This window comes from Eptesicus fuscus, chromosome 1 (assembly GCF_027574615.1).
Source record: "Eptesicus fuscus isolate TK198812 chromosome 1, DD_ASM_mEF_20220401, whole genome shotgun sequence".
In the NCBI taxonomy this organism is placed as follows: Eukaryota; Metazoa; Chordata; class Mammalia; order Chiroptera; family Vespertilionidae; genus Eptesicus; species Eptesicus fuscus.
The window spans coordinates 113,330,415-113,345,966 of NC_072473.1; the positions used below are offsets into that span (position 1 = coordinate 113,330,415).

At 47.3% G+C, this 15,552-nt stretch overlaps 1 protein-coding gene across 1 annotated transcript in view; it reads right to left on the minus strand.

The window, feature by feature from the left end:
- BCORL1 (BCL6 corepressor like 1) overlaps positions 1-15,552 on the minus strand; it is a 66,498-nt gene that overhangs the window by 4,366 nt on the left and 46,580 nt on the right. Inside the window, exons 11-15 of the mRNA XM_054708669.1 lie at positions 14,484-14,705; positions 12,063-12,229; positions 10,700-10,845; positions 2,760-2,837; positions 915-1,068 (exon numbers count right to left, since the gene is read on the minus strand). Coding sequence (XP_054564644.1) covers positions 915-1,068; positions 2,760-2,837; positions 10,700-10,845; positions 12,063-12,229; positions 14,484-14,705 — 767 coding nt within the window. The remainder of the gene's footprint in view (positions 1-914; positions 1,069-2,759; positions 2,838-10,699; positions 10,846-12,062; positions 12,230-14,483; positions 14,706-15,552) is intronic.

Consider the following 15,552-nt stretch of genomic DNA (forward strand, 5'->3'; position numbering starts at 1 on the left):
GAGGGGCTCACTTGAAGGATTCCTGACCCACTGTCCACTCCTCCCTCTATCGTGGGTTTTCACTTAAAAAAAAAGGATCTGATATTTTAACAATAGATATCAAAGGAAAAGTGTCCATGAAAGTGTTTGCAAAGATGTTTGAAATGTGTGAAGAAGAGACCAGAGAGAAATACGTGGTGAAAGCTAAGAAAAAAAGGACAATTCTTCCTTCATCATCCTAACCAGCACTGCCACATGCTGCTATACGGTGAACCTGACAAGAACCGTGGCCCTGCAGGCTGTCCAACAGCCTTCCGAATCATCAAATAGAGATTAAATTGGGTTCAGTCTAATGTTAAGTGTCAGGTAAATCCTAGTCTCCGACAACGGCTGATCCCTGTTATAAAATACATGTTAATCTGAGATGACGGCACTGATGCCATCCTCTCCCCAGCATTAAGGATGTGAGAAAGCAGCCTGGGGATTACTTAAGGACCCCAGTGGCCCCATACCTACGGCAACCATATGTCCTGTCCTTTCCTAGACTCTCGATTTCAAATATTCTGTGTGGCTGTCCCTAGAAACCGCAAAAATGTCCCAGAGATTCTAATAGTTCATCAATCCAAATATCTCCCAAATCATCTCTTTCACCCAGGGAATAGCACAAAACTCCTTCAGAGAGTGAATCTAGATTTGGGGTTTGGGAAATAAATACACTCAGCATATATAGAGCTTACAGCCCAGCCTCGGTTGTGAACATAACCAATCTGGGCCGGAAAGTGAGGATGGTCTTAGTCATATATTATGTTTCTCATGTTGCAGCATTTGTCTCTAGGTCTCGGCTTCCTTCTGGAGAATTCCACCCTCCAAGGAAGGCAGACCAGGGGTTGCCAGGATCCTTGCACTCAGTCCCCATTGGTCTCTCAGACACTTACCCATGGGACACTGACACTTGGAGGTTGTAGCAAGGGAGAAGAGGCTTGTCTGAGAGCTCAAACATAAAATCATCCTTTTCGCCATCATCTCCTTCCTGATCAGAACTCCCAGGGGGATTATGTAGGAGGTCACAGGCAAACCCTTCTTTTTCATCTGTAAGGACAGTACACAGGGAATTAGGATTTAGCTAGATGCACAAAACCGAAGAACAGAAATGTTCCAACAACACAAAGGGGTATGGCCCTGGTTGATGTGGCTGGGTTGGTTGGAGCTTCATCCCATGCACAGAAAGGTCTCGGGTTCAATTCCTGGTCAGGGCACATGCCCGGATTAAGATGGGTTTGATCCCTAGCTGGGGCACAAACAGGAAGCAACTGATGGATGTTTCTCTCTCACATCAGTGTTTCTCTCTCTCCCTCTCCCTTAGTCTCTCTCTAAAAATCAATGGAAACATATCCTCGGGTGATGATTTAAAAAAACCCACAAAAATAAGCTACTAACAGTAACAGGGGAAGAAAGGCGATTTCCACAGAGTCACTCGGGCCTTTAAGAATTAGTGAAATACAAATACAAATACTAGCCAATTTGGCTCTGTGGTTGGAGCCCGAGGACTGAAGGTTCTGAGGTTGATTCCAATCAACTATTCCAATATCAATTCCATGTACCTTGGTTGCAGACTCTATCCCTGGCCTAGTCCAGGTCAGGATGTGTACGGGAGGCAAACAGTCAATGTGTTTCTCACATCAGTGTTTCTCTCTCTCTCTGTCTCTCCCTCGCCCTTCTATTCTCTCTAAAAAATCAATTGAAAAATATCCTTGGGTGAGCATTAACAACAACAACAAAAAGACAAAGGGGTGTGAAGGTGGGTGATTAGAAGATAAACAACAAGCCTACAGACCCCTGGCTAGGGCCAAGGTTGGATAATCCCACGGCACATGAAAGTTCGAGCCCTGGAAGATAGTAATCTTTTGAGGCCAGAGATTCATTATACTACTCCACCTTTCAGTTGGAAAAAAGCAAGGTGATGTGAAGGATGAGCTGCTCCCCTGCTGGAGATGAAAGTCTGAAGATACCATCACGATCAAAGGCAAGGTAAAAACACCTGTTCTTCACTTCCCCCAATGTTTTCCAAAACCACCCCAACTGCCTGCTGGAATCTCCAAAAGACCAGAGGGGGCTTGGCCAGCTCCCTTACCCAGACATGAGTTTGGGTATGGTGTATTTCACTCTGTCCCCACCTTCTCCTGCTCCAGCTTCCCTGAAGCTTAGAGGTTGGTGCCTCCCTCAGTCTGCAGCCCCTGGCCTGACGGTGAATGATAGATGATTGACACAGATAAAGACTGGCTGCTCTTCTCAGAGAGGAAAGCTTGGGCCAGAAGGTGAAGGGCTCGGGAGATGGCAGCTATCTCAGAAACTGTACACATTGTGGGGCCAGGGAAGGGAAGGAGTGGCAGCTGCCAGACGAGGGGCTGGGTCTCTCTTGAGTGCGAGCAATACCACAAAAGGTGACAATGTGCATAGGGGTGGTGCTTCTGGCTGGGTTAGGACAAAACAAGGGAAGAGAAAGATAAATTCCCAGGGTGGGGGTGGTAGAGGGCTAATGATAGCTTTTTCCAAATAAGCAGCATCTCCTAGTTTAGGCCAATGAGTTCTAAGTCTGGGGGAGGCAAGCACTAGAGTTCGGGCCGAAAAGGTCTATAAGCTACTAACAGTAACAGGGGAAGAAAGGCGATTTCCAGAGAGTCACTCGGGCCTTTAAGAATTAGTGAAATACAAAGCAAATCCTGCATCTCTGAGCCATAAATAGGGATGGGGGTGGGGGAAGAATCCCACCGAAAGCTTACCCAATACGGAACTGCTGTAAAAGTCCCAGGATACACCAGGATCACCCTCTGCACGGCCCTGAAGATCCGAAAGGTGATCTGATAAAAGAGAAGGCAGTGAGACAAGGAGGGTAGGCTGAATAAAGAATCTGAAGCAAAGTACGTACACATGGGCCTAGGCACATAGGAGAAGGGGAGGACCACAAGAGGGGTTAGGAGTGAGGAGAGAGTGATCTGCTTCTGGCTGTCAATCACAGGTTGCAAGCCAGCAGCCAGGAGCCAAATCTAGCCCACTGACCACCTGGGGGTTGGCCCAGTGTTTTAAACAAACAAAAATAATAATAATAATTAATGTCCATCATTTTAAAACTGAGAGCTTTCACTTAAAAAAATCCAGATTTCCAACTTCTCTTGAAAAAAATATTAAAAGATCTGGCAACACTGAATCCACATTCCTGTATGTCAACAGTTGGCTGGAGGAAGAGGTGACATGTGCTGTTGTCCAATTCAACAGTCCCCACCCAGCCTGCTCTGCTCTCTTACAGGATCAGCCTGAAGGCATTTAGGTCTGGGATCCCTGCTTTAAATGGTGCAGGGCAATTACTCTGCAAGCAGAATCCTAGACCTATCCCAGGACTTTAATTCCCTGCTGGTCACAATGTTTATTTATCCAAATCATGATCTCCCCAATTCAAACTAAGATAAGGAAGCACAATTCCTGTTTCATCTTTGAAAACCATCTAGGAGCCCTAGCCAGTTTGTCGGCCTGTGGACCGAAGGGTTTCGGGTTCCATTCTGGTCAAGGGGTAAAGGGCATGTACCTTGGTTGCAGGCTGGATCCCCAGCCCTGGTCAGGGACCCGTGTGGGAGGCAACCAATCGATGTGTCTCTCTGACATCGATGTTTCTCTCTGTGTGTCTCTCTTCCTCCCTTCCACTCTCTAAAAATACATGGAAAACTATCCTCGGGTGAGGATTAACAACAACAACAAAAAAATCGAGTAGATGGCCAAGTTTATTCTTACAAAAACCTTTCACATGGGTGTTCAAACAAAAATTAACACCTAAATGCTCACAGCAGCTCTATTTACAATAGCTCCAAAGTGGAAACAACCCAAATGTCATTCAGCTGATAAAGGTATAAGCAAATGTGGTATATCCATACAATGGAATATTATTCAGCCACAGGAAGGAATGAAGTGCTAATACATGCTCCAATTTGGATGAAATTTGAAAACACCATACTAAGTGAAATAAGCCAGACACAAAAAGCCATATATTTTATGGTTCCATGTATATGAAATATCCAGAACAGGCACATTTAGAGAGACAGAAGCAGATTGGTGGTTGGGAGGAAACAGGAAGTGACTGCCTAATGGGTACAGGGTTTCCTTTAGGGGTGATGAGAAAGTTCTGACACTCGATAGTGGTGATGTTTGTACAACACTGTGACTACACTTAATAACACTCAATTGTACACTTTAAAATTATTAGGATAATGAATTGTGTTGTAAGTACTTTACCACAAAAAAATTGTAAACCACCTTTTGCTTACTTGATCTGAGGACAGACATCAGGTCACCACTTAGCCTCCTTGTTTCCTAGCTACGCTTCATCTAGTGGAACTGTTTCAATTTTCAGCCCCACGTGGACAAGCAGCAGGTCTTTAATGACAAATTCAATTGTGTCATCTGTGGGCACATGGCCCTGCGGTTACCAATACGCCACCTCGTGCAATTGGCAAGCTGATTTAGCTGTGTATGGTTGTCACCAGCCCTTAAGGGACACATGGGCAACAGGATGGGAGAGTCCACAGGGCACAGATGAGGTAAGGGTGCCCCTTGAAAATGAAATCCCAGGAGGAAGTGAGCAGGCAGCCACTCTTAAAGGAGCAGAGCTATTTTCCCCTGATAGAAGGTCCTACCCACTCCAACATACCTTTATCTTTACATATCCTATCAGCAAAAATACCTCTTAGCTGTTGTGACCTGGTGAAAGGAGTCCTTTTTTAGTAGTGTTCTAGGAGATGAAGGGTTTCTTCCAGTAGGAAAAGGCAGCCAGAGAGAAGCTTTCAAAGTAATGGCTGAGCAGCCAGAATGGAAAACCTTTAGTCAAGTATATTAGATCTTTTGTTCATTCTAAGAAACAACTCTGAGGTCAAAGCTGCCAGCTTATGTGCTCTTCTGTACCCTGTCACTGGAGAGTTGACAGTGATTTCTTCCTAAAGCAATGGTCAGTTAGGCAGGTGTCTATTCTGTGCCTAGCCCTGTGTTAGGTGTACTAGGAGATCCAGGGATGAGATCATAAAGACAGGGACCACATCTGTCTTGTTCATCACTGTCTCCTTGGTACCTAAGCCCAGGTGCCTAGAACATAGTAAGAACATAATATATGGGGAAGAGAGGAAGGGAGCCCTAGCCAGTTTGGCTCAGTGGATAGAGCTTCAACCTATGGACCGAAGGATCCCAGGTTCAATTCCAGTCAAGGGCATGTACCTCAGTTGCAGGCTCAATCCCCAACCCTGGCCAGGGTGCGTGCAGGAGGAAACCAATCCATGTGTCTCTCTCACATTGATATTTCTCTCTCTGTGTCTCTCCCCCTCCCTTTCACTCTCTCTAAAAATCAATAGAAAAATATCCTCAAGTGAGGATTAACCAAAAAAAAAAGAAAAGAAAGAAAGAAAGGGAGGGAGAAATTACCACAAGGCAAGACTACAGACTATAAAGTAATGTGCTTGCTTAACCAGCATACCGAAACCTATGCATTCAAATGACTGCCGTCCCCACCAAGAGGTCACATGAGGACTCCATCAGAGCAGCCCTAGGTCACCACATTCCTAGGACTCCTCTCTGGAAACTGCCTTCAGAGCCCCCTGGCACATTCCTCTAATTCTCCTCACTAACAGCATATCTTTGTCATTTGCAGATGAATTTCCCTTTTTGAGATGGCCAAAGTTAACTGGCATGAGCAAAGATGCAAAAATCCGAACAGGACCATGAGTGGAACACAGGAAGAAACTACAGGCTTGCTCAATGGTGCAGCTTTGAGTCACATTTCCTCACAGGTCTTCACATACAATCAGGATGAAGACTGACTTTCCTTTTCCTTGCCCCCTCCCATAACTTTCAGTCATTTACTCTTATTCTTTCCTGAAAAAATACCCTCAGTCCAGCCCGGCTGGCATGCCTCAGTGGTTGAGCGTCGACCTATGAACCAGAAGATCATGGTTCGATTCCTGGTAAAGGCACATGCCAGCATTATGGGCTCCATCCCCAGTGGGGAGCAAGCAGGAGGAAGCTGATTGATGTTGATATTTCTATCTCTCTCTCCTTCACCCTTCCTCTCTCTCTAAAAGATAAATAAAAACATCTTTTTTTAAAAAATACCCTCAGTCCAGCAATCCTGTTCCTAGGTATATAACAAAAAAGCGGAAAACTGGTACGCAAACAAATGCTTGTACCATGCACATTTACAGCAGCTCTAGTCACAATGGCCAAAAGGTGGACACAACCCAAATGTGAGTCAACTGATGCATGGGTAAAGAAAATGTGGTATATCCATACAATGGGATATTATTCAACCTTAAAAGAAATGAAGTACTGAAACATGCTACCACATATATGGGCCTTCAAAACATGCTACTCCATGAAAGAAGTCAGACACAAAAGGCCCCATACTACAATATAACTCTGTTTATATGAAATGTCCAGAATGAGCAAATCCATAGAGACAGAAAGTAGATGGGTGGTTGCTAGGGGCTGGGGAGAGAGGGAAATGAAAGCAACTGGTCAATGGGGCACGGGGTATCATTTTGGGGGTGATGAAAATGTCTTGGAATGAGATAGAGGTAGTGGCTCTACAACACTGTGAATGCACTAAATGTCACTGAATTGTTTACTTTTAAAGGTTAATTTTATGTGAATTTTGCCTCGATTAAAAAAAAATTGTTTTAAGTACTCTGTGAGTGGTCACCATGGCAATCAGAGATTCTCTATTTCCCAAGGTCCCAACAGACCCCTCCCCATCTCCTCCAACCAAGTTGCCAGCTGAGGGACATGAAAGGGGAGAAAAACAAAAAACAAGCCGTCTTCAACATGAGGTCATACAGCAGAGGTCTTTGGCAGGAAAAACAAAAACCTGTGATTCAGTGACCTCAAGTGGTAAATTGCTAACCCTTCCATCAGTGGAAGGAAAAGCAGTCCCGATACTTCCTCCAATGCCCCAAACCAAACGGCAACAATGCCCCCACCTCCCACATTCTTTCCAACAAAGGAGGAAAAAATGAACCTGTTTTCCCTTGGCTAGCTTGGATATTATTCTTCCCTTCAAAGGGTCAAAGGCAAATCAGTCACGTGCCTGCCTATCATTTGATCTGAGGAGGAGGTCTTCCAAAGGCCTTTGGAAGGCGGTTGGATGGCTTGGTGCTCAAAGCCCCAGGCTGTAAGAGAAAGGGCTCACTATCTGGCCTCCAGTACCCAGCACTGTACCTGAAATCAGTGATCACTAAATGCATGGATGAATAAACGCATGGCGGAGTGCCACTACATCCTTCATGAGCTCAGGAGAAATGGGCCTCACTTTAAGCCAACCCAATACAGGAAATCCACATTTATAACACAGATGAATACCAACCTGCTTTACGAAAGGATTCACTACAGATACCTGTAAATAGTAATATTCCTTTGTGTATTTAAAAGAGGACTTGATTCCCAGACTCCTCCTGAACAAGGGCCTTGCACAAAGTGAGGGAAGCTCTACATAAGGCGCAACCCTGATGCTCTTGCTCACCTTTCCGGCTTCAAGCCCTTTGCACCCTATTGGGATTCTCCTTCATTTTCTGCCCAGTGGGATCCCCACCAGGGGAGGAAGAAGACAACCTATGGAGAGTCTGATCAGGCAAATGCTTTGAGAGAAAAGCAAAAAGCTTTAAAAATACTTCAGGCCAGACAGGAAGGGTAAAAGAAAAATCCAGAAGTCCACCCAAATGCATCCAGGTGTAGGGACTGGGAGGTGGGGGAATGGAGGGAACTGCCTCTCCAACCTCCAGCCTCATGGTGCTTCCTAGAGCCACTGTGCCACTCTACCCAGTGGCTTCTTGAGCTCTGGGAAAGAGGGATACCAGGACACAAAAAGAGAAATACTCAGTTTAAGGAACCAAAAAAAGCGCCTGATGATGGTTGCACAACATTGTGAATATATTAAGTGCCAAACAGTTGTTAGGTGAACTGTACCTGGATTTTTAAAAAAGGCCCTGGATATTGTCCTCGCATCCCCCCAAACAGCCTTTGGACCCAAGGCCCCCTCTCCTGGAAGCCCATTGACTCTCAGTGCCTGCCTTCCTGGGGTGTCAGGCTAAGGTCCTGGCCTACGGGCTTGCTCGCACTTTCTCCAACAGCCAGACAGACATCTCCCTTTAACACCACTTGATGTTTGCATGGAAAAGATGTGGCTCAGTTTTAACATTCCCTTCAGCTCCTGGACCCCATTATGAAGCTACAGCTCCATCCCATAATGTTGAGAAACAATGTCAAGATTTGAATAAAGGTGCTCGGCCTGGACAAGCTAGTAAGTGCAGGAACTAAGTCTTCTCTTGCTTCTGTAGCAGGGACTGGCATTCGAGTTAGTTTAAGGAGGCATCAAAAGGCTACCTATTTCTCATAGAAATGAGAAGAGGAGGAGAAAAACGTATTTATTTCTAATTTCTTAACCACTTAAAATGATTTCAACATTCAAATTCCTTTGGGATTTTGGAGATGGGTCAGAGAAGTAAAGAGTTCGTCTGCCGCCCTGCCAGTATGGTTCAGTGGTTGAGCATTGACCTATGAACCAGGAGGTAACAGTTTGATTCCTGGTCAGGGTACATGCCCAGGTTGCAGGCTCAATCCCCAGTGGGGGGCATGCAGGAGGCAGCTGATCATGATTCTCTCTCATCATTGATGTTTCTCTCTCTCCCTCTCCCTTCCTCTCTGAAATCAATAAATATACATATATATTTTTTAAAAAGAGTTTGGCCGAAACTGGTTTGGCTCAGTAGATAGAGCATCGGCCTGCGGACTGGGGGGGTCCCGGGTTCGATTCTGGTCAAGGGCATGTACCTTGGTTGCGGGCACGATCCCAGTGGGGGGTGTACAGGAGGCAGCTGATCGGTGTTTCTCTCTCATCGATGTTTCTGACTATCTCTCTCCCTTCCTCTCTGTAAAAAATAAATAAAATATATTTTAAAAAATAAATAAAAAATAGTTCATCTGCTAACTCAGGTGGTCAGAGATAGCTTTATGTGGATCCAGAAGGCCCCAAGACCCTTAGGAGGGCAGTCTCTAGACCGCAGAGGCTCTGAATTAGAGCTGTTGATTAGAGACAGAGCTTCGCGCAGTGCATTTATCAAGTTGAGATGCTCTGGTCACCTGTGCCAGCTTTTCCTGGGAATTGAGTGGTGTGTAGACACCTCCACATGTTTGCATATAAGGGAGTACATGTAGGATATGGTATGTGGGAGGAGGCCACAGAATGCTTGCCCCGAGCCCTGCACTCTGGGAATGGTTCAGCTAAGGGAATAGGAGTCATCATTGGCCCAGGACAAATGACTGAATGGGCATCACAAAGTGGCTCTGCCCCTTGATGACAGGGGCCTGGGATGCTAGAGCTGGGGGAAAGGAAAAGACAGTCCTTCCCTGAGCCAGGGAGAGGCTGGGTTCGGCTGTGAGGCCTGAGGCCTGTACAAGGTGATCAGCAACTGCAGGGTTTAGTTGACTTGACTGGGGACAGAATGGAGGCTGGCTGAGCAGAAGCCAAGGCCTCCCTCAGTGGCATTCCATCGGTCCCCTCCAGCTTTCATTAGCATCTAGGTGACACTTCCCATCTAGTCTTCCTTCCATGAAGATCTTCAGTTCTGGTTCCTTTGTTTCTTCCTCCACCATCAGTTACCTAGTTAACCTTTGTTCAATAAACAAATGAGCCCCTGGTTGGGAGATCAGAACTGTCTCTCTGGGGCTTGTGTGGTACGGGGGCGGGGAGAGGTGGGGAGACTAACCAGGCAGTGACCTTGGGCAAACCCTTGGTCCTGTGGGCTTCCAATCCCAGAGGGGTTCTACCACAAACATCAACACCTCCAAGGAGGGTGAGTGATACAGCTCCCTCAGTCTGTCACTCAGGCAGTCCGAGGAAGTAACTGCTAGAGGGAGGGCCAAGCTGTGATGTCATTGAGGAGGCAGGGTTTCTTCCTTCAAAGGTCAAGTCTGAGGAGATTCCCACTGAGCATGCCCGAGCTAGACTTCCCTCCTTATCTTCCTCCTGCTGCCCACCTCACTATAGCTATCTAACTGCAGACAAACAGCTGCCATCTGCTCATGAGAAAACGAACGCATGTTGGCTTGTGGCCCTTGCCATAGGCCTGAACACCAGACACTTTTCCACAGGGGTTAGGTGAGGGAAGACAAGAAAGGAATGGGGGGGACGCAGAGGGAACAACACAGTTACCACAGGCAAGGGCTGTGAGAAATAAAGTGTCAGGAGGGGTCCCAAGGTAGAGTTCTACTCTGATCACCAACAGGAGAAAATGCAAAACCAGAAACAAAACACTGTGTCACTTCTTTGCAACTGATATCCCATTCAAAGCAGAGGTCAATACATTTTTCCAATTAAATCTGTTAGTGGGGCTGCTGTCCCATAGGAAGGCCTGCCCTACATGCCTCACTAGAAAATGGGTCCCCATAGGCTATCAGGGTCCTGAAGAGGATGCATTCAATGTGCACATTCACAGCACAAGGACAAGAGGAAGTGGGCCTTGGGGCTTTTTAAGGTATATAGAGATTTCTGAGATGCTTGAAAGAAAGCCTGTGAAAAGGGCTGACGTCCCTCATGGGAGCTGTTTGAGATGGAGGGAGATGAAGACTATCTCCTCAGGAATTCAAGACTCAGAAGCCAGCCTCAAGGATGCTGGCTTCAAGTTTGGGCTGTGCTTACCGCTGAGAAAGCGCTTCATGGTATCGCTGCTGGCCAGCTTCATGGCTGTCTGCCCCGAGTAAGTAGCCAGTGTGGGGTCGGCCCCATAGGACAGCAACAGCCAGATGGTCTCCAGGTTGTCGTTGACTACTGCGTCATGAACTGGCCTGTGGAGGTGATACAGGGTGAGGACAATAGGGCCCAAGTGGGAACCTGGGTGTCTAGACCTCAGGCTGCCTTGTCAGGGAGAAGTAAAATGAGATGACCCCAGTACAATGTGGGTAAGACTTAGAGCAGAGGAACTATCTCTGGCCTACACCCCCTACAATGTCTCCCCACCTCCTTCTCTCCCTGTGCTCCTCCTCCCTCCCATTTCTCTCTCTTATGTTCCCCCATATCTTGAGACTGTCTCTATGGCACAACAAAGCTCCATTGGTACTTCTGGGGTTGGAGAGAATGGTCCCTGACTGAGGATAAACTTAAAGCAGATGCTTAGGGTTATGAAGATAAGGACACGATGAATGCCCATGAACAGGGATGAGCAGAACAGCTCCACACACCAGGTGGTGGCCAAGTAGAGCCAGAGTCCTTTGACTCAAGTCCCCCCACTTGGTATGTGACTCAAGTTTCAATTTTGCCAGGAAGTAAGCCCTCTGATAGAGCAGAAGAGAATGGGTGCAATTTCTATAAGGTGTCTTTTTCAAAAAGGGTATAGAGATCAATCAAGAATCAGATCAGGCCCTAACTGGTTTAGCTCAGTGGACAGAGTGTCAGCCTGCAGACTAAAGGGTCTCTGGCTCGATTCTGGTCAAGGGCATGTACCTGGGTTGCAGGCTCAATCCCTGGCCCTGGTGGGGGTTCATGTGGGAGGCAACCAATCGATGTGTCTCTCTCACATCGATGTGTGTCTCTCTCTCTGTATCTCCCCCTCCCTTCCACTCTTTCTAAAAATCAATGGGAAAATATTCTCAGGTGAGGAAAAATAAATAAATAAATATAAGTATAGCCATTAAAAAAAAAAAGAAGAAGAATCAAATCTGTATGTTACCCTGGTGCCTGAAGCCTGAGACTCTGCCCGAGACAGGCGCACCACCAGGATGGTTTGCGGAAAGCCTGAGCAGTCTTCCTGGCAAAGCTGCATCTGACGGGGTGATCCCTAGACAACCTCAGTCTCCCCTTGGTAAATGTTGTGGACTGGCCAGCTGGGAACACATCCATCCCTGCCCTAACCCAGTCTCTCCTACAGTCTGCAGATCTCTTCCTGAAACCCCTCCCGACAAGGCCTCTGTGCAACTCGCAGCCTGGCAGCCTGGTGTGCTGCAAAGGTCTAGACTGGAGCTGAGCTGGGGGAGGGTGGGAATGGTGGGGGTGGGGGGGGGCATGCCTGGTGCCATCCTGTGCACTGCAGTTCACATTGGCCCCATGTTCCAGCAGGATGTTCAGAATATCAGTCCAGCCCCGGGAGCAGGCCTCATGCAGGGCTGTGTAGCCGGCGTTGTCGCGGTGATTCACATCCTCACTGTCTTTCTGGAGACAGTAGAGAACAACATCCTGTGGGGACAAGGATAGCTCCATGAGCAAAAAGTGGCCTAATTCTTGAAACTACCCCAGTTAAATTCGAAGCTCTCTAAATGTCTGGGAGAGTCTTAGTCTGCCCTTTATTCTGGGGACCAACAGGCGAGTCTCAAAATCTTTTGTCAAGAAAGTTAGCCTTGCCCTAGCCAGATTGGCTCAGTGGATAGAGTGTCAGCCCAGGGACTGAAGGGTCCTGGATTTGATTCTGATCAAGGGCACGTACCTCTGTTGTAGGCTCGATCCCCGGCCCTGGTCAGGGTACGCGTGGGAGGCAACCAATATATGTGTCTCTCTCACATCGATGTTTCTGTCTCTCCCCCTCCCTTCCACTCTCTATAAAAATCAATAGAAAAATATCCTCGGGTGAGGGTTAACAGAAAAAGAAAAGAAAAAAAAAATAAAGTCAGCCCTGAGCAGCCATCACCAAGGCCTCAGCTCTGGACTGTTTCCTCAGTAATGGGGAGGCATTTCTCATGACCAATAACACTCATCTGGGTGTAGGTTGTTGTGGTGAGAGCCTCAGAGAGGCTCACCCACCCACCCAGAGCCCAAACCCTCAGGCCTCGACTCCCTGAGTACTGGTTCCCTAGTCTGGTGCTTTGAAAGGGCAATGAGACATGTGGTGGTAAGCACAGCCTTTGCTGGTAATTCGAGAATAAGGAAGAAATAATTGGTTTAAGTACTATCCATGGGTGCTGGTTTTCATCATTTTAAGTACTATACCTGGATGCTTATCCCAGCCCTCTCCTAATCAAGACTGTTCCTTGCCCTAGCTAGTTTGGCTCAGTGGATAGAGTGTCAGCCCGCAGACTGAAGGGTCCCAGGTTCGATTCCGGTCAAGAGCACGTACCTCAGTTGCAGGCTCGATCCCCGGCACCAGTCGGGGGACAACCAACCAATGTGTCTCTCTCACATTGATGTTTTTCTCTCTGTGTCTCTCCCTTCCCTTCCACTCTCTCTAAAAATCAATGGGAAAAATATCCTCCAGTGAAGATTAACAACAAAAAAAGACTGTTCTGAGTACAATCCAGTGTGGTCATTCGTCCATGTAGTAATTATTAGCTTCCCTGGGCTGAGATGACAGGACCAGAAGCAGAACTCCAGGCCCAGAAGCACCTTAACTAGCATGGGATGAAGCTGGTGAATAAGCTGAGGGGAAGGGGAGAGGCAAGCCTTCTTCTGAGGAAAGAGGCCACAGCAGCTACCAGGGGTCCATTATTAACCCTCCCAGGCCCTGGTGAAAATGGCCTGCTCAACCATACTGATTGACAGCTAGCTCACAGGATGGCCAGTAGAATGAGTAAGCAAGCGTGCACATGAGCACGTGTGCCTGCATTGGGGATGCTGCCTCAGGGGTGCTGCCTCCTGCTTGTGTCCCAGGGAGCAAGAAGAACCACTGCAGATGTTCACCTCTCTCCCGGGCCTCAGACTACCCCTTTCTCCCTCCTGTGACAGGCTGCCCTACTGCCCTGGCCGTGTCCTGGTTAGTTTTCCTGCAGTTTCCTGTTTGCGGTTTGGCCCCAGGTTAAAGAAAACTAATCTTGAGGGCAGGGGTTGCTCATTGTTTTTTCTTTAGATCTCCCTTGGCAGTTCTCCAGGCCAGTACACTAGGTGCTCAGGAAAGATGGTAGCTTGCCAGTGAGACGCTGGGAGTGCAATTGTCATTAAATGAGTTGGTTATAGCCCAGCCTGTGTAGCTCAGTGACTGAACATCAACCTATGAACCAGAATGTCATGGTTCGATTCCCAGTCTGGGTTTATGCCTGGGTTTCGGGCTCAGTCCCCAGTAGGGGGCATGCAGGAGGCAGCCGATCAATGATTCTCTCTCATGATTGATGTTTCTATTTTTCTCTCCTCCCTTCCTCTCTGAAATCAATAAAAAGATATTTTAAAAGAGATGGTTATAGGCATCAGAAACCTAAAAAAAGCAGGGCCTACTCTATGATCACTCCTCTTCCTCTCTGAGTGCGGGAGCCACTGCACAAGGTAATTAAAAAAAAACATAACCCCCTCAAAACCATTTCTGGCCTAGAAATGTATTGCACACCATTTTGTGTTACCATTTCAATTATGTTCATTCTAAATTGCCATTCAAATAAGCTTGCATTCACAACAAGGAGGCCAGCCAGGTTCAAGCCCCAAACAAAGCCCTGCCCAGGCCACAGAAGAGCCAATAGGAGGGTTTCTCCAGATGCTAGGGCAATTGTATCCTGTGCAGGATGCTCCTTACCTTATAGCCAAGACGTGCCGCCCGTTGCAGGAGGGTCTCACCCGCATTTTTGTTCACTATGAGCCGACGTGCCTCTGGGGGAATCTGCAGGGCTGCTGGGGGCTCTGAGGCCTCCTCTAGGCTGGCACTTCGGCACTTAGAAGGTGTGCACAGTTCCGTGGCTTTCACTGAGGTGGGAGACTTGGGAAATCGTGTCTTCTGCTGGTTCCAACGTCCTTTGCCCTGGAAAGCAGCGATGCAGTCCTGGGTCAGCACAGGTTCCCATTCACTTCTACCCAGAGAACAGATGCTAAGGGGCTCAAATCCTCAACCACACAAACCAAGGAAGGACGAAGGGATTGGACATCAGAGATTGAGAGGATATCTCAGCTTCTCTCAAGTACTCTGCATGCCTTCTGTAACCTGTCTCAATCTCCATTCATAGAGGTTTTATACATCATCTCTATAAGCAGAAGCAAACTCAGAGTAAAATGAACGGAGACAACTAACTAAAGAGGTACAGCTGTGAAAGCCTTCTCTCTTGTTGCAAAAACCTTCCCCCACATCTAACCTTCACCAGGCTTTCCCCATCTTCCACCACACTCGTCCCCAGGTCACACTCATGCCCACCTGGAGCGCTGGAAGGCCTCAGGCTTGGGATTCAGGCAGATCTGGGTTTGAATTCTGCCTCTGTCATCTACTAGCTGCAAAGCCCAAACTCTCTGACCCCCACTCTCTCCCCTGAAGGGTCTTTGAAATCATGAACTAGAGAGGCTCCAGAACAATGCACAATGTGAGTGCTCATAAAACATTGAGTCCTTTCTTCATGAATGACTCCCATGTGTCTCCTTTTTCCTCCCATTTGAACTGGAATGTCTAGAGTTAAGTTCCCATGCCTGTCCCACCATGATGTATTGCATCTATGGAGACAAGTAACTTATCTCCTTAGTTCAGGGGGTCTTCGTATTGAGAAGAACTGTGCTCCAGGAGCTGCATTCAATGAACCAGACCCAAGAAGCCTCATCTGAACCTGGACCTAAGTTAGATGATGAGATTTTAAATTTAAGCTGATGCCATATTTAGTGGAGAC